This window comes from Podarcis bocagei, assembly GCF_964188305.1.
Source record: "Podarcis bocagei genome assembly, chromosome: 8".
NCBI lineage: Eukaryota > Metazoa > Chordata > Lepidosauria > Squamata > Lacertidae > Podarcis > Podarcis bocagei.
The window spans coordinates 44,854,383-44,880,653 of NC_138133.1; the positions used below are offsets into that span (position 1 = coordinate 44,854,383).

A 26,271-nucleotide genomic window follows, 5' to 3' on the forward strand; every position below is an offset into this window, starting at 1 on the left:
ACGGTACTTCCACACGAGAGTTTATTGCGGGCTCAGTGCTGCTCATGAATGCAGGACTTTTGCTGTGTTGACACATCATGTTCATTAAAACACTATCCCATATCTTTGTTCCCTGTTTAATCCGGATTTGCCATTTCCGTGAAAAATCCAACATGTACAAATAAAAAACTAACACGGGAATGATAGATGCAACTTAAATGGGGGGAGCAAAGATGTGAGATGGCATTTTGATGAGCATGATGTTGTGTAGGCACTGCAGAAAAGTTGCATGCATCAACAACACCAAGTCCACAATAAACTGCCATGTGGAAATGCCCTTAGTTACATGTACTGCCATTATTAACCAATGAAACAAATGTGCGGGATTATAAAAAGGAGCTATGTACCTGTCTGTTCAAAAACTTTCACAAAATTAAGTCAGCCTGCAAATCTGATGAGTTATTGATTCAAAAAAGCAGTGCATTTCTTTACTAAATCCGGCAAATCTACGTGTGAATATAAAGAATTTTAACATTGTTCTGTATTCTCTCCTGTTTTTATCTATGTTGTCTAAGGGCCAGATTCAACTAACTGATGGCATTAGTGGAAGACCTCAAAAAGCTTCTGCTAGCACAGTAGGGCTTACCCCTCTCCCCCTTTCAGTCCCCAGTTGACTGGGGGGGGGGCATTGGGAGAGACCACCAGAACAGTGCACAAGGGGAGAAAGAGGGCAATTGTTTCATCAGGCAAGCAGATATGCTTGCAGTGATGGAACATTTGTAACAGCACAATGTTGAATTTCTCCCACAGCTTTTTATATGGTGTTGTTCAGTTTCCGCAGGTTCACGAGGTCCAACAGTGTTACAGCAGCCGTTCAAGCAGACATGGATTTCCATGAGAACTTTGAAATGTCTATGGACCCTCAAGAAGATAGTTATCCTGGGCAAATATCAAGACAGTACTCTCGAGATGCCAGCACTTCCACTGTAAGCATACAGGGCTCTGGAAACCATTATCACGCGTGTGCAGTGGACGATGACTTTGATGGAGATTTTGATCCTTCCATTTTACCTCCTCCGGATCCCTGGATTGACTCTATAACGGAAGATCCAATTGAAGCTGTTCAAAGGTCAGTGTGTCACAGAGATGGACACTGGTTCTTGAAGCTTCTTCAAGCAGAGAGAGAGCGTATGGAAGGTTGGTGCCAACAGATGGAGAGAGAAGAACAAGAAAATCACCTGCCTGAAGAAAGTAAGTAGTTCAAATACCGATATACAAAGAGACATGTATTCTGCCATTTCCCCCCATCTAAGTCTATCATAGGGGTAAAGAACATGTGGCCCTCTAAGTTGTTGCTGGACTCCAGCTCCCACCAGCCCCAGTCAGCCAATGGCCAGGGATTATGAGAGTTATAGTTGGAAAACATCTGGAGGACAGAACATTCACATCCCTGGTCTAATGTTTTGAATGTCAAAACCTTTTAATTCCCAGATATTCCTTATGGCTGCTGAAAACAACTGGGCATCAGCTTCGTATATCTTCTGATTTCACATCAGTAACTAATAATGCAAATAATCTGAGGATTCATCTAGGTTGTTGCAGCACTCCAAGACTTGCAGTCTTGTCAAGAAGACCATATATAAACTGGAGAAAGTCCCCCTAAAATTATATTATGATGGTTATGAAATACAACATTGGGACTGGTTGCCTCTAAGTAGGTGGAAAATATAGAACAATGACTTCAAATACTGTGTGTGTGTGTGTGTGTGTGTGTGTGTGTGTGTGTGAAGACTTGTGAACATTTAAACCAGCCAGCAAATAAAAACCCAACACCTGTGCCATCACTGCTATGAATGCCCAGTTCTCAGTCACCTAATATGCATTGGCAGAGACACATGAAGAAGAGTTGCTCCAGATGATGGTTTAAAATTTCTGTTCCATTCTATCCCGTATTTGGCATGCTAATGAAGTGGCAAGTAACACCACAATGGCAGAAGTTCCAGTATGGGCAGGCTCATACCCCAGAGAGCCACTGACAGTCAGTGTACATTAGCGATGATACCAATGTGGTACCCTCACAAGATGTTGCTGGTCGTCCTTGCTGACCAATAGCCATGCTGGCTGAAGCTCATGGGAGCTGGGATCCAACAGCATCTGCCAGGTACCTTGGCTACAACTGGCATAGACCATGGAGCTGGATAGACGTTGAAGAGCTGCTTCCAAACAGTGTAGAGAATTCTGAGCTTGATGGAACAATAGTCTGAATTGGTATACAGTGGTACCTTGGTTCTCGAACTTAATCCATTCCAGGAGTCTGTTCAACTCTTGAAACAGTCCGAAAATCAAGTTGTGGCTTCTGATTGGCTGCAGGAGCTTCCTGCACTTAACCAGAAGCAGTGTCAGACATTTGGCTTCCGAAAAGCATTTGCAAACCGGAACACTTCCAGGTTTGCGGCATTCGGGATCCGGTTTGTTCAACAACTAAGCCATTCAGGAACCAAGGTACCAAGATACACTGCCCCAGGTTCATATGAGAAGTGGTAGTCCTTGAGATACTCTAGCCCCAGGCCATACAGCTCACCATTTCAACTCCCTATCTGCTTATTATTATGGTAACCAATTCCTTTCTCAAGGAACCTGCAGGATTACAGTTGCTTGCCACAAGCACATCGTTTTGAAAGGACAGCTGTTTCTTAACCAAGAGAGCCAAATAAGAGTTTATGGTAAAGCCCAGCACTGACAGCTGAAATGTCTGTTGCTTTAAACTTTAGCAGCATGTGCAATTGCCATACAAATTTTGTGGAGAGAGTTGTTAGTGGACCCACAAATGATTTTCACAGCTTCAGATTGTCTGCAGGTTTAACTGGTCAGATAATAAACTAATGAGAAAACTGCAGAGGCTGAAGTTTCCTCAACATCCTGGCAGCTGAGAGAACAGTTGCTCCCCCGCTCCTTAAAGTAAGATGATACAAGCGTTCCTCAGACAATGCTCCCTTGTACAGAACAGCTGTCTGGAGGAGAAGGCTCAGTCAGGGCTGCTTGACAGAGGCTTGTATGTTACATAGACACGTTTGGTATTATCTAACTGAGAACGACACTGTCAGATGGGACTGAATGTTTCTAGTTAGGAATGCAATTTGCTGCTGCACATAAAAACAAGCTAGACTGTCAGTGGCTTCAGGCTGAGTCAGTAACAGCAGGAGATATTTCTTTAGCTAATTATGCACAAATTATATTATATTAAAATTTGCTGGTTTCCTCCAAATTCACTTATCTGTAACAGGAGCAGTAAGCAAATTAAAGTCAGGTCTTTCTGCAGAAACGATTTGAGCGCAGATCATTCTGTTAAGATCAAAACTGCAACATCTGTTCATGAACACAAATCTACCGCCTGGGATTTGTGTGCATGCAACAGTGTGAACCTTTGCAAATGACTGAATTAAAAGAAGGGATCTGTTCTTGATACAAGGGCATGCACACAGAGTGACAGGAGCTGCACACACATTTAAAAGCCGAAATCATTCTAATTGTCTGTTTGGTACAGAAGGGGGAGCAGGAGAGAAAGAGAGTTGAAAGTAGAATCCTGAGCAGCTGATCGTCAGGATTTCAGCTTTGTGTAAAGGTGTACACACAGCCATACTGTTGGACTGGAAAGGAGAACTTCACACTAGTATACTTCCAACATGGAAGCCTGCCTTTTTGCTTAAGTTGCCTGTAGGTGGGGCATTTTTTAATAGGTATACATTTTTCTTCCATCTCCTGCCCTACAAATGAATTAAGGAGACCATCTAATTGGTACATTTCTGATTGCTCACCTGGTGTCCTCTAGCTAGAGAGATCACAGATTAGTTAGCTAGCTAGCATAGAAATTTGTTGCAACTTTGCTACCTACTTAGGAGTGGAGCTTTGTATACTTTTGTTTTTGCATGTCATATCTATTTAACATATTTATAGCAACTAATACATTAACTTTGTACTTAATTCACACTTCTTGCCATTTAATTTTTTAACAGTAGTAGTGCATTATATTTTTATACACCAGCTTTTATATGTTGATTAGTAATACTGCTCTCTTCCTGCTTCTTTTGGTTTACCCTGATACCCTTTTTTGACCAAGCACAACCCAAGCTAATTAAGTCCTCTTAAATTACTTGAATCTTGCAAGATTTGCACCTTCCACTATGCACAGCAGCTTCCATTTCTCTCCCATGATTACTCTTAGCTCTTGCCTGTTGGGTGGTTCCTTAACACACAGCCCAATTAGGACTTTATTCCTGTCCCCTACTGGTGCAAAAGACTTATTTTAAGAGAGGATGGAGAGATGGCCGAATCTGTGAGTAGCCATTTTAGTAATGGAGAGGAGAGGAGAGGGAGATACGGCTGTGGGAGATGGCCAGGTGATTGCATGGGAAATAACTTCAACCATGTTCCAGTTGTTCTCTCTTCCAGACCATCCTTCAACGCACAGAACCTAAGTTCTGTTTTCTTTGATGGGTGGAATGATAGTGATCTGGGCATGGAACATCTGTGATGGGACCTGATAGGGTTACAGACACCCAGATATGCTGAAAGGGTATAAGACAATTAAAATTGTATACCCCAGGAGAAAGATGGAGGTGTTTGGTTTCTTAATGGCCCTTGGGGGTTTGCCTGTTGTCTCAGCAGGCAATTCTGTTGAAGCTCTGCTTGATCTCCAGAATAGGGAAATGTCCCAGTCAATCTGACCAAGTGTAGGCTAGAATCCTTTTGCAGGCCTATTGCATGGATATGATGGTTGGTGAAGAAATGGCCCTTCCTGACCATCAGAGGCAACCAATGGAGCTTTTTTTGGTAAAATACTTGCTATATCTTAGCCTATGAGATGGTAATGAAGATGATTTGAAAGCTCATTGTGACAACTTCACTTTTAAAATGGCTCATAACCATGCCAACTTAGATGGCTGCTGGGTAGGAGGGTGGACTGACCTAAGTGGTTATGGGTGAGACCTCTGCTGTTATTGTTGCAGTTTTTAAATTCTCCCTTAAACCCCACCATATTGGATAATTACCAGTGTCCATCATGAGCCACACTGCTTGAGGATGTAGTGGCATCTCAAGTTCTAGTTGTTCCTGGATGAGACAGATTATTTTGATCCATTTCAGTGTGGTTTAAGACCTGGTTATGCAATGAAAACTGCTGTGGTTCACTTGGAGTATGATCTACACTGGGAACAGAAAGAGAAGTACATCCCTCAAAAGAGATGGGGGGAGGAGCTATAGCTCAGTGATAAATCACATATTTTGCATGGCAAAAGCCCCAAATTCATTCCATGGCATCTCCAGGTAAGGCAGGGAAATACTCCTGTCTGAAATCATGAAGAACTACTCTCTGTAAGGCAATTTAAACCAAGGATTTCTAAATGGCTCCCTAGGCTTCATTTGGAGGAAGAGTGGGATATAGCCTGGATGGATGGATAAATAAAGCAGTACGTTTGTTGTAGGATTGCCAATAATTTCTGACTCCCAGTTGTTTAACAACAGCAACAAGTATGGTTGTTTGGGGTGGGTTTGTTTGTTTGTTTTTCCAAATCGAGCTGCTGAAGTGGGTGACCAGGAACTGATTGTGTGTGTGTGTGTGATGACTGCAAGCAGAACAGTTCTGGTTCTGGGTGCAGCGTGCACTCAATGGTACCTTGTGCCTTTTATCTAAGTGTAAATCCACCCCTTTTTCTACTTTGCATTTGACTTCAGCTGATAGACCTCAGGGTTCCAGGGGAAAGCACAGTAGATCCCTCAAGCTTGAAGATCAGCCACTCCAAGTTTAGACAGCACTCATCCAGTTGGGCCAATGGTCTAACTCTGTAATAAGGAAGCTTCCTCTGTAAAGAAGAGCCTCAGCATTCATCTCAAAATCAGCTGGGATGTTGTCATAAACCAGTCACTGATCAAGGCATTCTTTCTCTTCTCCTGCTCTCTCTATGGTTTTGGAATAGATTATTCTAATCAAGATTATTCAGTTATTGTTCAGTCAAGTATAACCAACTCTGCACCACCAAACAATGCATTCTCAAGCAACTTGTCTGACCGGTATGAACACCAGTGCAATTTTTGTTTTATGCAAAAACTCTCTCCCGAGGCAAAGTTGAGAGACAGCCTCCGTCCAGTTCCCCGTTATCCTGCCTTTCAGTCCTTGAGATGCCTTGTGAAGTGTCAGATGGCCCAGCTCCAGCTGAGGCAGCTGTTCTGAAGTAGAAGCAGTGGGAAGAGTTTTCATAACAATGGGAACCACATGAAAGCTCTCAGAATAACTCCTCCCCACTATTGAAGGCTCTTTTCAGTTGAGTGGTTTGCGCATTAGGATGAATAAAGGACTAGACACACCAAGGGGTACATTTTCAGCACAGTGCACAGGGAATTAGACACGCAAGCCTTACAAACAATAATAGTAGTGTGTAGAATACCCTGAGCGGCACAGTGGATGTATTCCACTTAAATCTTGAAGTTCACAGTTGTCCAAAGTGAGGGAGCAAACTGAAAAGGTCAGTCTTTTCTTGCATGTTCCTGAGGAAGGACTGTAACAGAGCTCCCTACTCAAGCTTCACACATTTAATATTCAGTATTTACTCAAATTGTCCCCCAGCAGCTGATCTTTGCTACACTGGGCTAAGAATGTGCTTTCAATTTATGCTTGCATATTTAGTCTGACTAAAAGGCTTACTGAAAGTACAACCTAGCTTTGCTCTCTGTATTATGCTCTTTCTTGTTCTATTGCAAGAGAATACGAGAGTTTTCTATATTTGCAGCCCTGTGTCGTATTTCAGCTTAGAGACTTGGGGTTAGGCCGCACTGGGTGTAGACCCAGAAAATGTGGGGTATATATTTTGGGGCAAAAGCAGCCCCTAAAATTTTGCCACCGTAAACAGCTGTAGCTGATGCAGTCAAAGGGTTGTGCCCCAGGATCTCTCTTGATTTCACAGGGTGCCTTGAAGCCCATCTATTGAATTGTGTGCGGGGCTCCTGCTCCATGCTAGCAGCTTAAATCCTAATACTTCTTCGCAAGATTGTTTTTAATTTTTAATTATAACCTAAAGTTTGCATTTCAGCTGGCTGAGTATCTTTTGTTAAAGCTTGATGTCTCTTACAAGTCAAACTTAGAAGGCAGCACCACTAAATTAAATGGAGCTTATTCTCTGCTAACTGTGCATAGTATTGCTGCTATGCAATCATCTAACTCCATCCCAGCATCTGCAGCAATTTTTCTGGGCCTTCTTTCTCTTCCACTGCAATCTACCTCTTACCAAAGGTGTGGTGGAACATCCCCAAAATACACTGCCTCAAGGGTTCACCTAGAATACTTGCACAGGCCTCTCAGCCCTAAGTACAGATGTCTTTGTGATTTCTTCCAAACCCAGTGGTGTACTGATACACTTTGAAGTTCAGGAGCTCATCCTGACAGCCTCTGTAGCCGCCTATCCAATGAAAATCCATAGCAGTGTATCCAAGCAGAGTTCAAAAGATGCAAGCAGCTATGCTGATCCATTATATATACAGTGGTGCCTCGCAAGACGAAATTAATTCGTTCCGCAAGTTTTTTCTTCTTGCGAGTTTTTCGTCTTGCGAAGCACGGTTTCCCATAGGAATGCATTGAAAATCAATCAATGCGTTCCTATGGAGACCGTCTGGGGACAGAGGGGAAGCGCCGCTCTGTCCCCTCTTTTGAAGCAAGGGGCTGCGGGGTGAAGATCGCTTCTCCCCACCGCCCCTTGCTTCAAAAGAGGTCCGGGGACAGTGGGGAAGACGCGCTGCACTTCCCGCTGTCCCCGGAGCTTGCGGGGCAAGCTTCATTTTGCGAAGCAAGCCCATAGGGAAATTCATCTTGCGAGGCAACTCAAAAACGAAAAAACCTTTCGTTTTGCGAGTTTTTCGTCTCACGAGGCGTTTGTCTTGCGGGGCACCACTGCACCGTATTTTTCGCCCCATAGGACACACCGCCCCATAGGACGCACCTAATTTTGGGGGGGGGATAAAAAAAAATTTCCCCTCCCCAGGCATGGGGCAGGTGCGGGGGAAGCCCGAGCTTCCCCCGACCCCAGCCCCCAGAACAGCCTGCTATCTGCAAGCCTAGGGAGCCGCGCCGGTCTCCCCAGGCTTGCGGAGAGGTGCGCAAAGCCCGGGGGCGCTCTTCAGCGCGCACCAGGCTTCGGAATGCAGGCAGCTCCGCACTACCCTCCGGAGCCCCGCGTGGCTTCGCGCCAGGATCCGGAGTGTGGCGCGGAGCTGCAGGAAGCCCTGGAGCACAGGCAGCTCTGCGCCACCCTCCAGAGCCCAGCGTGGCTTCGCGCTGGGATCGGGAGGGTGGCGCAGAGCTGCAAGAAGCCCTGGAGCACAGGCAGCTCCACGCCACCCTCCGGAGCCCCGCGCGGCTTTGTGCCGGGATCCGGAGGGTGGCACAGAGCTGCAGGAAGCCCGAGAAAGCCTGCATTCGCCCCATAGGACGCACACACATTTCCCCTTCATTTTTGGAGGGGAAAAAGTGCGTCCTATAGGGCGAAAAATACGGTACCCACTTCCTGAAGAGCAGCAGTATATAGCATGAAAACCCTTTTTATTAGGTTCAGCATAGCAGCAATACTATGCACAGTTAGCAGAGAATAAGCTCCATTTAATTTAGAAGGTGCTGCCTTCTAAGTTCGGCTTGTAAGAGACATCAAGCTTTAGCAAAAGATACTCAGCCAGCTGAAATGCAAACTTTAGGTTATAATTAAAAATTAAAAACAATCTTGCGAAGAAGTATTAGGATTTAAGCTGCTAGCATGGAGCAGGAGCCCCATCAGCTCTCCTGGTTCTCCAGAAAGTGACGCCATTGATTCTGTGCTGAGAAAAGTCCCAGAGCTGCATTTCCCCATGTTCCACCCCTACTAAACCAGCGCTTAAATGTGGGAGTGTGACCAGCTTTTTCTCATGTTCTCTTTTCTTTTCAAGTTCTAGGTAAAATTCAAGCAGCAGTTGGCAGTGCACAGCTTCTCATGGCTCAGAAATTTTATCAGTTCAGAGAACTGTGTGAAGAAAATCTGGTATGTAACATGTATTACGGGCACCATTTCACCACCTTAACTAGATCCAGACATTGACACTATGTACAAAGAGATGTAAGGGTTCCCTACAGCTTGTTATGTGTAATTTGATCAGAGCGCATGGCTTTCTTGTTGTTATCATTGGCTTTTTAACTTACACAGTGTTCTGCAGCCATGCTTTTCTTTGCTACCATGAAACCTAGGGATGCGCTTTAATAACAACAGCACGAGATTTTCCTTCCATAAAATTTGCCACTTTACACCCTCAAGAGTTTTCTTAACTGGCGTTAAGAACACCTTTTACTCTGTGTTCCCAAGTGACATTAGTTGTGTCTCACAGCATTTCTGTGAGCAGTTGACAATATACGTGATGCAACATACCATGCAACAGAAATTCATTTGATTGAGGGCATGGCTAAAAGATAAATCTACATTTAAAGCCTGATGGTACCGTTTGGGCTGCAGATGAATTGCAGCAGTACATAAAGTGACTGAATTGTGTCAGGAGTTAGGGGAACACTGCTATGTGAATGTAAAATCCAAGTCCCTTGATAGAATGGTGATAGTTGGTTAGCCTTTTTGGCTTTGAACTCTAGTGAAAATAGAATTATTATTTCTTTTTTTGAATAATCCTACTCAGCCAGCACACAAATAAAAAGGAACAAAGCAGGTCTACTTAAGGCAAGCCATAGCCATTTCCTCCCCCATCGTGGTGCCTGAACACCAGGCGCCATGATTCTCTACCTAGCCTCCATTGCCACCAGAACATTCTTCCCTAAGCAAGACTTTCTCACCATCACTGCTGCCATTTTTAGCCAATTAAAACACAATTCATGACTATCTAAAGTGATATGACGATGCTTTAAATGTATAGTGCAGATAGAGCCTTTTACGACAAACTTAACAGATGGTTATAATATTGGCAAGTGGAGACACAGACACAATTAACAATATATTATAAATAAATACAAAACCATTGCCGAATCACAGCAGTAGAATAATAAAACACCAACATGGGAGCATGTACAAAAATCACATTAGTGAAAAGTCAAATGAAGTATGGGGGTTTTATAAGTCTTTTTGAACATTACAACTGAATGGGCCAACAGTACATCCCTTGGGAGAATGTTGCAGGGGCAACTGATGAGAAGGCCCTGTCCCTAGTACCTGGCAGTCAAATTGATCTTAAAGATGGACCAAATGAGCAGGGTCTATGGTGCTGATCTGAAAGCACAGACAGGTTTGTTTCGGGTGCAGGTACTACCTTTAATGGTAAAAAACAGCTTTTTATAAACATTCTTGTAAGTAGTACAGTCAGTAGAGATTTGGTGTAATATGATTTGACCATCTGGCCCCAAATAGCACATATGCAGCCACATTCTGTGCCAACTGAAGTTTCTGGGTCATTTTAAAAAGGAGCTAGTAATGCATGACTGAGGCTAGGGCAATAGAAATATATTTTAAATTTTTTTAAAAAAAATTGTCCAGTAGCACCTTAGAGACCAACTAAGTTTGTTCTTGGTATGAGGCTAGGGCAAAATACAGAAACATTACATATACAGTCATACCTTGGTTTTTGAACAGCTTAGTTCTCGAACATTTTGATTCCCAAACGCTGCAAACCTGGAAGTGACTGTTCCAGTTTGTGAACTATTTTTGGAAACCGAACATCCAACGGAGCTTCCACGACTTCCGATTGGCTGCAGGATCTTCAGAATCAGAAGCTGCCTTTTGGTTTCCGAACATTTTGGAAGTCGAACGGACTTCTGGAACAGATTCCGTTTGACTTCCAAGGTACGACTGTAGATTACAAAAACACAGGTAACAATCAGTGAAACAGTAAAGACAACTATAACTTATTATGAATCAAACAATACCTTCCATTATAGAATTCACTTTGAAGACAGAGTGACTCACAAGCCTTCTTTACTAAACTGCATCTCGGATAATTTGAAATCCTAACAAACTTTAAACACTGTGGCTGTCTCAGTGAAATTTACAGTTTAGTTAGCATAATTAGCCAATCTCACTAAACCAGCTGAGTCAGATATAGCGACTCAGAGTCATTAGACAAATATAAAAAGTCATACACCAATGGACTCTTTCAAGTTTTTCCCCACCCCCCAAATTGAACAAAATATTTTCTTTCATGCTTTCTTTCTTCTTTTCTGTTGCACAGAATCCCAATGCTCATCCGAGACCAGCCTCCCAGGATTTAGCAGGGTTTTGGGATATGCTGCAGTTGTCCATAGAAAATATTAGTATGAAATTTGATGAACTTCATCAGTTAAAGGCCAATAATTGGAAACAGATGGATCCACATGACAAGAAGGTAGAACATTGTCGATTTTGTATGCTTCATTTAAAGCCCTGCACAAATACTGGACAGATTAAATAGGCCTCTGCATACGGCAGTGATGTTAAAAACATGAAATGGAGCTCATATCAGATTAATCTCATTGTAAAAGAAAAACAATGTTTACATAATAATCACCTGAGATATTTTCTGTAATATGTTTCAGGCATATTTTTAAGGCAAACTTGTTTCTGTGAATTGAATAACGGGAATGTGCTCATTTGTCTTATTATACTTAACGTATAATCATATTAGATAATCAATTGTTGGAAGGAACTGCCTCATATACTGATTCTTAAATTTTAAATAAATACTATGGACAGTACGTAGTACTGCCTAGCCTAAGACTTCTGTTTACTAATGCACTCTGAAATGTGTCAGCAAGTAAACTAGGGAAGTTCTGTAATCACCGCTGGCTTTATAACCAGTTCCCATTCCCAGGGATAAATGTATGGGTATTCTCAAAGTGGACCATCATAAAAGTTACATGGTAAACCTCTCATGTCATTGATCTAGTTTGTTTACCTCGAGGGAGACCTCATAACTGGGTTCACCTTACTTACTTAATTCAACTCAATCTAGTTCCAAAACATTAAACAGAATGGTAAATGAAGGTTCTGCTGTGTTTCCTAGAATAAGTTGGGCTTTATTTTTTTACTGTGCTTTGGCACTTTGCTTTGTTTTTATTCGTTTGTTTTCAGTATTTGTGTCAGGAGCAGACATTGGTCAAAAATCTATTGTTGCCATGCACTAGAAGCACTTAAAAGCTGGGCATCGTCCCATCAAATTCACATTGGCACCAGTGAAAGAGGAACAGATTTAATTAGTTAATATGAAATAGAAATATTCAGATGATACAACAGAAGTAGTGATGTGGGCAGAGGTAGTTGAGAAATAGAAGAACTTCTGTGTGAAACAAATGTTGCTTCTTACCCCGCAAATCCCAAAATGGGGAGGGAACGACATTTTGGGAAGAACTGAATCTCTTTCCTAAAATACTTTCTTCCACAATAAGGCATAAAATAATGAAATATTTAAATAAAATATCTAATACACTGTTGCCCTTATAGCCATAATAATATTAGCTTCTCCACAAAATTAAGGCAGAGGCAAACATATGAAACAGTTGGGAAGCTTATTTCAATGTGTTCAAAACTTTGTTTTCAAAAGTATATGACCAGCAAATAGCAATTCAGAACTGGGAGCTGTGGGTTCTTCTAGAAAAAACACACAACTGTCTATTTGCATTTGTACAAGAAAGTGCAGTGGGATTCAGTTTCACACATTCTAAACAAGTTCTGGAAGAGGAAGGGCAATTTGCTCACCCTCTATTTGTAAAAGGCATTTGAAGCTGCTCTTAATTATCTTCAGTTAGACTCCCACCAGTTTTGTCTGCAGTTACTTCATCATATGTCTTCTTTTTGAAAACAAAGTTGGTGTCATTAGTGTAGCATTCAGATATGTTCACATCTTATTTTTGAAGGATATTCATAATTGCCATCAAATAAACACTGCAAACATTTTCTTTTTCCTCTCAGAACTGGGATTTTCCCTCAGAAACTCAATATTAAAATGAACATTTATCTGTGTTTTTAGGAACAAGTATTAGTAAAGAATGGGGGAAGGAGCTTGTTATCCATATACATAACAGGCAGGCTCAGATATTTACACCCCATGCAGGAACCTTTCTGCTTTTTTGTGGTTGGCTAACATCATGCTGTGTTTTTAAGACAAATAATGCTGAACCCTTACAGATGCTGAATAGGAGAAAGAAAGATGCTAGCTGGTTTTGATAAATTCATTGGGGAAAAGTCAGGTTTTTGAAGAGAACCCTTCAAAAACTCCCCAAAGTACAGTTACTCATCAAAATGATAGTATTAACTGCAAGTGGTTATTTCTTTCATAGGCTAAGATAGAGGCAAACAATTACCGTATTTTTTGCACCATAACACTCACTTTTTTCCTCCTATAAAGTAAGGGGAAATGTCTGTGCATGTTATGGAGGGAATGCCTATGGGTGGCATGCCTACGGGTTTTCCTCCTCTAAAAATTACGTGCGTGTTATGGTCGGGTGCGTGTTATAGAGCGAAAAATACGGTACCTCTATGAGTTCCTTACAGGACAACCATTGAGACATCAACTCAGAAGCCCCATTGAGCTTGAGGTGGCTTAGTGTTCCTACCACACCAAATACTTGTCATTAGATGCCAAAATAACACATTAGGCAAAAGGTATTTATTGACAGTATTAAGAAAATGATTATTTTAATGTTAAGCTCCCTAAAAGGAGGCTGTTTCTACAACCTGTAATGGGGGCAGGGGGAGGTTCTGTAGTGCACAGTAACCATAGTGTTGGCAGGTTAATGCTTAGGATCTTAAATTAAAACAGTGGTTCATTTTCTGCATTTAAAAGACAGATGGGCAACACTTGTGAGTTCATTTTGTATTTGCGCTTGTTATCCTTCATCCACTTCCTAAGCTTGGGTAAAGAACATAGATCAGTTTTTGCATGCCAAATAGAATGTTCTGAACAAATTAAGTTCAATTAAAATGACCTTACAACGTAAGCAACTGAAGCTGTTTTGATCAACAATGGTAAAGTTAGAAGCTAGGATGAACTTCATGTAGTGTAATGGAATGAATAACCCCTTCTTTAAGAAAGCATGAACCAGATGGAAGGCCATGCAGTTTAAAAATTAGGGGCTGCGGACATGCACTTTGTATTGTAGAGCCCTGCAAGTTTAGATGTAACATACATTTTTCTTTGAAAATATCCATCTCTGAATTTATATATATATATGTGTGTATATATGTATATATAGCATGTGTATATATACACCTTTTTTTCCTTGTTAACCTTGTTTGGATGCCAAAGTAATGACTAATGTATGCTTTCAGAATACCTTTTAAGTAATCCCCACTAACTCTTGAGTTTGTAATTAAATTGTTTACTTATGGTGCTAATTCAGCACAATGCTACACTTTCAGAAGCACTTTTATAGCAATACCCAAAGAGTGTATCATGTTACCAGGGTCAGCTTCCACTAAGCACATGCTCTCTTTTTTTCTTTCCTTTTTAAAAATTCTTGCTGTGATAACTAATATCAGGCTGCTAGTTCATATGATTGTGTGAAATATATCCATAAGTCCTCAGTGTTGTAAGCCCATTTAGTCTTGTGTATGTTTATTGTATATAAAGGGGGAGAAGGGACCTCATTATTTGTGTCTTTTCATACCTATTACACACTATTCTAATATGATGAGTTAATTTTATTAAGAAATCCCAAGACTCTTTCATTAATTGTTGGGTGACATAAATTGCATCTAGTATCTTAAGATTTATGGCATTGTATTGCTTTAAGCAGTGTTACCAAGTTCTGCTTAAGATGCTCTCCTTGCTAGTCTCTGGTACCAGGAAGAGGAGTCTAGATTTCCCAGAGGGAACCACACACAATGTTTAGCGATGGGAGCTTCAGCACCAAGTGTGTGTAGCTGACGCACAGTACCCATGAAGCACTGCTCTCAGTTCCTCCCTATTTTGCCTTAAGATTATGTTATTCTTTCAATAAAAAGTCAGTTCAATGAAGAAGAAGAAATGCAGATAAGAACTAACAAACTTTAGGTAAAAAAAAGAGTGTGTTCTAACTACTGACCTATCTTAGTTTGTTTGTTTGTTTTTTCCACACCCACCTCTTTTTTTTTTGTTTCATTTTTCCCCTGAGAAGCTGTATAATGTCATTAACCTTCTGCTTTGATCAGGAGAGAAGGGCCCCTCCTCCAGTGCCAAAGAAGCCATCGAAAGGTCAGGTGCCACTCATACGGGAACGCTCTTTGGAGAGCTCACAGCGTCAGGAGGCCCGGAAACGGCTGATGGCTGCCAAACGAGCTGCGTCTGTCCGTCAGAACTCAGCCACTGAAAGCGCCGAAAGCATTGAGATTTACATCCCCGAAGCCCAGACCAGGCTATGAAGGGATCCAACCAAGAGGACTCTTAATGGCAAGAAACATCTCTTGTATAATCTGCCCTCCTAGGTCCATGCTCAGAGACACCAATAAGTATTTGTATCCCCCTCTCCCTTTATCTCTCTCTTCTCTCCCAATGAAGTAACACTTCTGTGGCGTAGTTGTCAATCCTCCAAGAGATTTTTCGCTAATTCCCCTTGCTTTCTAAAGGTTTGCCCATGTCAGCCTAACGCTTTGTCACATGTAATGATGCTACCACCTTGCCTCATGTAAAGAATCCCACAGACACACAGTTGAAGTCACACACATACACAACAAGCATACATGCACACACCTCTGTACAGTAGATACACAAATTAATTCATTCTTGGTCCTTAAAGGTAGTCTGTTATCTAGTGTACAGCAATATTCAATTATACAGTATTTTGGAAATTCAGTATTGCAGGGTAAACCTTTAGGATTCTGTTGTCTTCCTAATTAATGATGAAAGCAGATCTAGCTCAGAATCCCTTCTTGCTATGACCATTATTATTATTATTATTATTATTATTATTATTATTATTATTTTAAAAAGATGGCACGCATTATTTCATTCCTAAGAAATCATACCTTCTCGCCTGACTGATCGGAAGGAGCTGGGGAGGTAGGTGTGCTGCAGTAAAAGTTGAAGTTAACCTTTCAGATGAAATGTAAAAGACCTGCAGCTGCACAAACTTCCACATTTTTATTTCCTCAGTGTTGCTTTAGAATCCTTTTTTGATCAGCAGAAGACTGTAAAATCAATCTTCCAAGGAAATAATCTGGGGTTTTTTTAAGGCAATAAAAGGGAAACTTGGATGCAAAGATGGGTGGAGGTTAAATTAAAGAAATCTTAGAATCATATTGTCTAACTAACTAACTAGTAAGACTTTTCATGATTGTACTATATTGCCAATTCCTATGGTAATATATGAAATATATCAGGTTATAAAAGGGGAGCAAAAATAGCCTTGGCTTTGTTGATGTCCAAGCCTTGTCAAGACTTTCTGATCTTGCACATATACACACAGACATTTGCTGTTGAAATGCTGTAAATCAGTGTTCTTTAACCTTTGGTCCCCAGATTGTGTTGGGCTACAACTCTCATAATCCCCATTTAGCTTAGCCCAATGGTCAGGGATGATGGGCATTACAGTCTAACAGCACCTGGGGGCCCAAAGCTGAAAACACTGCTGTAAATGAAATTTGTATTTGTATGCTACGAATCAAACTGCTTACATATCAAACTGCTTACATCAGTTTCTTCTTTCAAATAGAAAATACTTAAATTCTGAAAAATCAAGGAATTGTCACAACACATCAGATGGTGAACATCTATCTGTGGAGCATTCTTTTAAGAATGCGATCCACGCCTAATTGTAGACACTTTGGAATCAAGGCTAGAAAGCAATTCCCAGAAACAGGACCAGGGTGCGGTGGGAACAACAGTGACCATGCCACTACCAACCATCATGCTGGCAGAGACCATGAAGACCTGCCAGGCACCACAATGTTTTAAGGCTAGCATCCAATATCCTACTAGGAGGAGTGGTGAAAACCATATACGATATGAGTCCTGGCCATAAGGCATTATAGAGCTAGCAGATTATGCCCTTGTGGAGCTGATGTGTTCAGATCTATTGACTCAAGTCAGTAGAACATGGATCTAGCCTGTACATAGTGCTCTCCCATGTGCCACGCTAAGAATCCTGGCCCATTTGGTCTTTGGAGCATCTTCCTTGACACCCATACTGAACATGACCGTTAGTGGCCCTCACTTGTCACAAAACCAGGAGAGTTCTGCATTCTGCAAATAAGAAATGGTATGGTAACAAAGTACCCTGATTGACTTGATAATCTGTACTCTGCATCTTACCAGAGTTGGCTTTCAGTGCCCTTACTGTTAACACAATCCAACTCTGGAATCCTTGACTGCATGGTTGACATAACTGTATAGTTCACATTTCAAAACATCAGAATTTGCAACGGAAAAAAAGTTTTTTGAAAATATACATGATCCTATCAGGACGTGTTATACAGTGCTTTAATTTTATTCAAGAATTTGGGAGAGGTAATAGCTTCTGGCAAGGAAAACTTTCATAAAACATTTATAAAGCCACTAGAGAATTTGCTACCTCTCAAAGCCATTGATATATCCAAGCTATATGTTTATAAACAGGGCACAAAATATCACTGCTATATTTTACAAGTAAAGGGCTAATAATTCAATATTTTAAAGACTTTAAACATTATGATAAAAAATCCAGTGTAACTCATCACAGGAACCAATTGTGGAAAGTCTGACTTGCACGGATTTCAATCACATTGTATTTGCTAGGATACATTTTATTTTATCTGAACAACACTTTTCTCTAAAACTATAGTAGCAATGAAGGCTCACACACTGTTTCAGTCTACATAGTGCCAATTGCCACCTTTAAATATATGGCCATGCTCTCTGTTTAAAAGATTTGAGGATTCTTTGTATGAACATGTACACACAACAGCACCCAAAGAAAAGGCCATTTTCACAGCGACATATCTGTTTATTTGAACCCATGAAACAGGAATTAAGACTGGTTGACAAGCAGCTTGAAAACAATTCTAATTAAAATGATGCAATAAATCTGGTTTTTTCATCTGCTATGAATATACACTCAGAACTTTCTAGTAAAATCCAATTATTTTCCTTGGGTTTACACCTAGGTAAATATGTTGAGGATCAGTGCCAGAACTTTTTATTCTAGAATGGTTGTATTTATACATCATAATTTTGGTATGAAATATAAAAGAATCTGTTAGCATGATGCCTGGTCGTTCAAATTATATGGGTTCTATGTGTGGATGGAAAAATAACTTCTACCTAGTTTTTCAGCAAAACTCAGCTGGCAGCCAAATTCTGAATGCTTGCATAGAACATGAGGATGTTGTGAGCGTGTGAGAGCACAGTGGGCAGTAACCCAATCCTGACAATGTATTTCAAGTCTATGATCAGGCTACCTGTTAGAAAGTGAAGTTATATTTGCTATGGTTGCCACACGTTGATTACAGAGCACCATAAATCAGAAGGAAAAAAAAGTTAATGTACAGTGATAACATTTACAATGCAATCCTATGCAGAATCCTTACTACAAAGTATGTCCCATTAAGCTCAATAGGGTTTTACTTTTGGGTAGATGTTATAGCAGGTGTGGAGAACCTTTGGCCTTCTAGGTATTGCTGAACTACAGCTCCCATTATCCTTGGCTATTGGCCATGCTTGCTGGGGCTGATGGGAGTTGTGGTTAAGCAACACCTGGGAAGGGAGAGCAAAGGTTTCTCAGACCTGCATTATAGGATTTTGCTGTTAGGACACAATCCAGCCAATGTTAAGCATTTTCAAGTCCCATTCATTTCAGTGGGAAAATTAAGTATGTTTTCAAATTTCTGCCACTGAAATTAATGGAATTAAAAAGTGCTTAATTTTGTCTGGATCAGTGCTTCCTGTTCTAATTTTATTTGGACATGCTGGCTTTCTTTTTGTTTTTTAAGTCCAAATCTGTGGGGAAACTGTACAAGATTGTTGGGCGTATTGTGGCTGCTTGGATATGAACAAAAATGGCTTCCTACATCAAAAGTTGAAAAGTATTTATTATATTTTTTTGCAGATGTTTCCATAAAATACTGTTAATCTTTTTGTAATGACCAATGAGAAAATGGATTAAACATTTTAATAGTGAAAAGGAAAATGGTAATAAGTTATTTGTAATATATTTCAGTTTATTTATTGGGTGCTCCATTAGGGTTTTGGTGTGCACTATCACTTTAATTTAAACTTTGTATTTGTGAACTTACTGTTTGATTTTTTTCCTAATTTATAATGCATATTTAAACCAGAATGTAAATCACTGACATATGTGCATTCTATCTGCATTCCCAATCATGATAATCATTAGTATGTTTTCGATTTGGAAAAAAAAGTGGTACAACTTGCAAAGCCTCTAGATGGAGAGATGGAGAGCATTGTGTGGTTTTATGAATTGGGTTTTCATAAGATTATCTACTTATCTGGTGTGTGGACAAGAAAAAAAAATGTAAATAGATTAATGTTTCCCATAATGTAAAAAAGAGCAAATTAATAAAATAAATAATGCACTGCTTGTAAGAGCTGTGACTTTTCAATATAAACTCTCATTCCCTCTTTGCAAATTAATATTGCCCTTTTTGACAAGGTCATTTACAATGGCATAAGGAAAACACTGTGAGACAATTACAGTGTGGAGGCAATTATAGGGTGGAATTTCCAACTGACTCTGCTAAGACTTGTACGAGCAACAATGCCACTTACATGATCTGTCGTGCTGAGTTCACAGAGTATCTTGGGTGTACAGCTGCTCAGATATTTCATCTTTGCTGATTTGGTGCCTTGTACCCTAGAAATATTTCAGCCTCTTAGTATTGATGACAATGTAAAAAACAGCAAGCATGATGTCATCATAACATCCAAAGACACAAGCAACTGTACGCCTCTCGCAGTTTATATGGTCAAAATCACCAGAACCGTTTGGGAAAGTAGCTCATGCCAACGACACCTCCATGGACATTGCACAGCATTGCATCTTTTCAAGAATTTCCCATTGCATGTGTTAGTTTGGTCTATATCTCAGGACCATAACAGTCTTCCAACTGTCTGTAGGGGAAATAGTTTCTCTGTCCAATCTAGGAGTATTCCATAGCTGTTTTTCAATCGGGGGAAAACTCCTAACATTGGAAGTCTGCTGCATGGGTTTGCTTTGTGATATATGCTACAGGGTAATGTTACTGACTCTTGGGTCATAAAGTCCAGGTGGTATTTGGTCAATGACTTAACAAAGTGGCTGAATATTTCTATTGTAATGTGGGCAACCTGAACCTGAGGCCTTAGTAGTGAATAGGACTTTTGGCCTAATTTCATGCAGGTAAGTAAGCAGGAGTGATGGGCATGGGGTGGAGGGCTCCAGTTATACTCATTGCCCCAGAAAGCAGCTTTAAAAAAAAATCCCATGAGAATGTGGCTCTTGGCAGGGAGTTGACCACTTCTGATTATATTGTTGCTGAGGTAACTTTTCTGCACTAAAGCCTTTTCATTATTCACATTTTTGCAGACAGGCTTCCATCCTAATATAGCCAACGTACTGAGAAGTGAATCCCATTGTATTCACACCACTTCAAGGTATGTGGGGTTAGGATTGCAGCCCAGGAACCTGAAGCTAATTATGAGGAAGAGGGGTTTATTGAGGGCCGTAGACAAGATAATGGGAGATATGCTAGGAACCCAGAACCTATGGACCTCCAGATGTTGTTGGACTCCCAACTCCAGTCAATCCCAGCCCCATGAACAATAGTTAGAGATAATGGGAGGTAGTCCAGTAACCTCTGGAGGGCCACAGGTTCTCCCTGAGATAGATGACTGGATCATTTGTAATCATCTTTTTATGTACAAGTTTTGTTGGGGATCATTCAAAAGAAGCTAGTCTGTTTTCTGAGACAGTATGGTAATACACGTTAGAATAAATGCACCAACACTACAAACAAGTCTCTCTACCTGTTTGTAGTGTTGGTGCATTTATTCTAATGTGTATTACCATACTGTCCTCTAAGAAATGATATTTGAAATCTCCCACCCATCTACCCCCACAGTAGACAACCACTTAGAAAATCAACCCCCTCTCCAATTAAGCCCATCCAAGAACAACTTCAAGATTTAGATCTGAGTGGGAGTCAGCAACCACATAAATCATATGCAAGAAGCAATCAAGAGAATGATCCAAATAGAGAAAATACTCACCCAACAAAAGGCTGCTTGGCTGGGTGGTCTGGTCATGCAGTTCATAGCCGTCAAGCGTTTTATCAAGAGCAAATGCTTATTTTGTTGAAAATATGTTCCAGATATATAAACTGGAAGTCTTCTCAGAATATGAATCAAAAATTTAATTTTTTAAAAAATCTGTGTATGCAACCAAGTAGCTGGCTTTGGGTATCTGGTCTGCTGACTGTGGCACATGCACAAAATTAGGTTTAGCCTACAACACCATCACATCCCACCCCCATGAGCCTGCCAACCACTTAAGACTGGCATGCTCATGGTCCTACTGCCATGTGAGAGCTGGTACCTGTGTCTTTTCAGTGGTAGGAGCAGGACTGTTAAATATCCTTCCTATGAAGATCCATTGGGCCCCTTGTCTTGTTTGCAGTGTGTTTTTGGTTTGAGAGATTTCTGCCCTTGGGATGTGCTTTGCTTTTATTGCAGATTTTATTTTATTGGCTGCTGTTTCTAATTGCTTTGCATTACATAGTACTTGTTACAACATCCAAGCAATAGCATAAAAATGCCAACCTGTCTCCACCACTCACTTACCTTTGTCCAGCACTGAAATGAAGCATCAGCACTCGGCCTTAGACACTTGATTGGCTGTTGGCAGACAACAGCACACACACAAAAAACCCTACTCCCACCTGCTGTTTCAGATGTAGCACAGATGAAATCAGCTTTTGACAACACAACCATTTCCCCCTTTTCTTCCAGTACATTGCACACAACAATGGATTTCAAAACGTAACATACCTACTCCATCTACCACAATCCCAACTATGATATACCTATGCACACACCTGTATGCACACAAAGACACCCTGTGAATACAATTCTATCTATTAGTCCCCTCCTTAACCCCACCCCCATCCCCACAGTGCCATTTCCCCAAAGCTGCATAAAGGACAACTACCAATTACAAAACTTCCAGCAAGAGAGAATATTACTTACCTGTTCCAAAGGAAATCTACCAGGTTTGTTGGAAGGTGGATTCTGTATGAAATGTCTCCTGAGGGCGCAGATTCAAGAAATGCTTCTGTATATTATGGTTTGCTGTTCTATGATGCACACTCACGATATTTGGTGGGTTGTTTGCAGCAGGCGACAGCTCACATCAGTGGATCTCTCCTTTTCCCTCATCCCCACTGCAGCCCCCTGTACCCTGCTCCCAAAAAAACTTCTCCAAAGTGTCGGAGGAATCTGCTAAGCACGGTGAACTGTGTTCTATGGAAATTATCCATTGCAAGAACTTGCTTTCTGCTCACATAACATCAGATTCCACCCAGTTATTCTTACAGGGAAGTGCAACAGCAGCAGGAGCAGATAACTGCAGCCACAATCTTCAAGACGGCACATTTACATGTTGACACACTGTTATGGATCTGCTTAGCATTGCATGCGAACTGAGCCAATGTTTTGACCAGCTCTCCATTGCCACACGCTTTCGCCACTGATTTTCATTTGCTCATCCAAAATGAGAAGTGCTGTTAACTGCTGTCAAGCAGGTACTTTTCCACCAACCAGAAGCTAGCATCCTGCAATCATAATGCTGCGGTCCGTAATGTGAATGTTCTTACTGTCTCTGTCTTAAAGGTTTAAGCAGCAGCTAGGGGTGGGGGGACCTTCCCGAGTTTGGTTACTGTTTCAGCACCTGCTCTTCATAGATTGTACTTTGATCTTAACATGCAGCATGCTACTGATGAAAGTCGGGTTTATTGGTTTTGTTTCCACTGATGCTTTAAAAGAGTCGGGAACAAAGCATTTCAGGCAGATGTGCCAACCACCACCTGCCCTGCCCGGTCTTCCAAGCAGCAGAACAGTAAGTTCTGTTTGCACAGATTGATGAGTAATTTGTAAGGGATATGCAACAAATCCATTGTTATACCTTAGATGCCATTCCCAATGACAGCAGCTCATGGAAACAAGTCTTCGTTGTGTTTGTACTTGAGCACTCTGGCCGGATCCAAAGACATCCAGCCTGAAGAAAAGTTCTGGGGAACTGAAAGTTCATTTGCATCTTAATAAAAAGTATTATCCCATCATTACTTCTGTTTTGTTTTTCTCAACATGATAACCTTTACATTATTCTGGTTCATACAGTAAGATTTCTAAACCAATTACTATGTCTTTCATTACCAATACTGGTTTTAAAACCAAATTCAAAACTGAATTACAAATAGGATGCTTCCTGATGGGTGCTTATTGTGGGATGGATGCTCCTTGTGCATGCATATTTTTCACCACATCCATTCATTGTGTTTAGCATCAAAATGCCAACTCATCTCCCTTCCCTCCTTAATCTGGATTTATCCTAGGGGGGGGGGAGCCAATAAATTAATTTATTGCTGTGAATGACCTCCTCCTTTTAGTATCAATATAAATCCCCCATCTGTAAGCACACAGAGGTAAACCTTGGACAACAGGAACTTCACTTGCAATGCAGTCCTATATAGGTCTGTTCAGATGTTAGCCCCATTGAGTGATACTTCGTTTGTGTGTGTGCAGGATTGCAGCCTCAGTACAAGATACTAGTAACTGAAAACACAGAACAGTACCCAGAGATCTGGGCTCCTGCTGGCACCTCTGGTACGTACACAAGTGATCAACTTTCAGTTTCCAGTATAGTTTTCTGCAGATAACTGCATCTGGAAGTGGTATGGAAATACAGCGGTTAGCCTTCAAACGATTATGGAATTACTCAACAGCGATTCTGCTTCAACATTTAAAGTGCAGCTTGAGCTGTCAGCAAATTCTGAAAACTACCTCATGAGCCAACATAGCAAATGCACATCTGAAACATCTAATCTAATCAACACCAACTCAAGTTGATGGGTTGAATTCAGATTTCCAGCTGTGGAAGGTCTTGAGGCCAAGCAGAGCTTCCCTGCTGAAGCAAGAAGGAAAGTTGATTTTTATCCATTGCAGCCCCCAGCAACACCATTCCAACTTGTTCCCGATGATCCCACCAACCCTCTGGAACAGATTTTTAGGTGGTACAGCAGGTGGAGCTAAAAGAAGAAATAAGAATCAGGGAAAACTGTCTCCACTCTTGCAGCAGAAATATTCAGTGAAGTTTCGATCTGGCAAATCTGGATCTAATCAAATTCTTTGCCCTCCTCCAGATGGCAACAACCAAACCTGACTTATAGCAATAGCTTCCACTCATTTCATGATCAAAGACTTAATGGCCTGTAGGTCCCAATGTTTACTGAAAAACACCTCTTGTTACTACTGGCTTGGAGAAGAGTATTTTCAAGCAACAGTGCACAGGGGAAGAATACCTAATTATAAAACACAAAGGAGAAGAGCACAATGGGGAAAATGAACATCAATATAGAAAGCGTGAAAACAAATGGATTTGCAATACAGATTTGTTATTTTTTAGGGGGGGGGATTCATTGCTAATGTTTAAAGTGTCTCATATTTTTCTATAATGAAGTTTTTTTCAAGCATGTGTTTAGGATGATACTGAAATTGTTTCAACCAGAAGCAGGCATTGTTGTTTTCAATGGGTACCAAAAATGCAATGTTTGTAGAAATTCTACAAAAGCATCTGTGCCAACTCTATTGTAACCTATAGCTCTGCGGTAGAGCATCAGCTTTGCAACCAAAAAGTCTCCAGTTAAGTCCCTGACATCTCCAGGTAGGGCTGGGATTGTCCCCTGCCTGAAACCCAGCAGATCCACTGCCAGACATCCGAGACAATGCTGAGCGAAACAGTCGGACTCAGTATAAGGCAATTGTTGGTGCAAAGAAAATAATAGGTATAAAAAGAATTCATTATGCCAAGATCCAAAGTTTGGGTGAAGTATTCTCTGGTTAGAGAACAACCCCCCCCCCAACCAAAGCAGAGATTTATAATAACAAAATATGCAGCAAAGTAAAGCATGGAAATACAGGCTGTTACACATTTAAAATATGCCCTGGTGAGTTCCAAAACTCCCCTCTTCCCCCAGCATAGGAAATGATCACGGTTGGAAAGTTAAAAATAGGTTTACTTACAAATTCTTCGAAGGTCAGATTCATGTACGTTTCTATACAGCAATCAGAAAAAGTTGCACAGCCAGTAGAACTTAGTTTAGTTCCAAAGTGGTGAGAGTTCCTAAATTATTGGTATAGGAACTCAAGAGTGGCTGGTGAAAGTCATGCAGTCTGAGCTGGAGCAACCAGCTCAAACTTCTTTACACACTGAGCTCAGGTAGACTGGAAGAGAACAATAGGCCTGATTACCTAGTTCCTCCCAAGGTGAGGGGAAGTGGACATAGCTAAGCCTGGTAGGAGAGCTTACTGTATGGTATTAACCCCTTAACGCATTAAAAAGGCCTTTGTATGTTGGTTATATAAGGCTAGTTATCCCACAGCAATTTCCTTGGTTCCTGTGCAACAGTTCTGGTGTAAGTGGGGCAGGATGGCATAGCATCCAGAAAATCTTCAGAGAAAATGAAATTAAACTCTTAGCCTGGATTAACCAGTACAGAAATTAGAGGTGAAAAAACAGGGTTTTTATAAATTAGGCACAGAACAAATTAGTTGCTACTATGCACACATTCTACTAGATTCCCCCCCCCCCGACATAGATTTTCTAATTGCATTGCTTTCTGTGGCCTTCTCCTAGTTCAAATGTATCCTTTCTCATAGTCTGAATGGGCAGATATGTGTGTTTGTTTCCTATGAGAGCATAGCTTCATTAATGTTTTTTCATTTATTTAGATCACTTTCAGCAGAAGTAGTAATCTTTTTTTAAAAAAAAAAAGGTCTCTTACATTAGCAAAAATATTGCATAGTTTTACATTTTCTGAAAGAAAAGGATCAACTTCAGGGAAAATGTCAAAGCTAAGACAGATAACAGCCGAAACAATTTTAGAAACACTGAACAAGGTCAGATAATCAGCACTGTGACTAAAATAAATAAATATACAGCTGCTGGGAAATCTGATGGATGCTTGCTCATTGAAATTACAAACGAGTAGCCACCTTGACAGTAAGTGTGTGTCTAATTCAAAAAATTGTTTCAGCTGGCCACAGCTGCCTTGAGCATTCTTGCTTCAATAGAAAAGAGAAATCTAAATCCTC

At 40.8% G+C, this 26,271-nt stretch overlaps 1 protein-coding gene and 1 long non-coding RNA gene across 15 annotated transcripts in view; one reads left to right on the plus strand and one right to left on the minus strand.

Annotated features, from left to right (window-relative positions):
- DLGAP1 (DLG associated protein 1) overlaps positions 1-17,710 on the plus strand; it is a 299,603-nt gene extending 281,893 nt beyond the window's left edge. For 12 of the 13 annotated variants that reach the window (XM_081205568.1, XM_081205563.1, XM_081205575.1 and 9 more), the window contains 4 exons: positions 812-1,230; positions 8,941-9,032; positions 11,212-11,364; positions 15,147-17,710. In XM_081205568.1, the coding sequence (XP_081061694.1) occupies positions 812-1,230; positions 8,941-9,032; positions 11,212-11,364; positions 15,147-15,356 (874 nt within the window). In that variant the 3' untranslated portion in view covers positions 15,357-17,710. The remainder of the gene's footprint in view (positions 1-811; positions 1,231-8,940; positions 9,033-11,211; positions 11,365-15,146) is intronic. The other variant, XM_081205566.1, reaches the window with a different exon arrangement.
- On the minus strand, positions 1,176-24,987 carry LOC308593373. Of its 2 annotated transcripts, none has more exons than XR_014010928.1 (3): positions 21,175-24,987; positions 19,696-19,780; positions 1,176-1,221 (listed from the first exon to the last, which is right to left on the minus strand). It is a non-coding gene; the product is annotated as an uncharacterized lncRNA (long non-coding RNA). The 2 variants fall into 2 exon arrangements; XR_014010929.1 differs by lacking the exon at positions 1,176-1,221 and adding an exon at positions 5,039-5,183.
- Between the last annotated feature and the right edge of the window lie 1,284 nt (positions 24,988-26,271).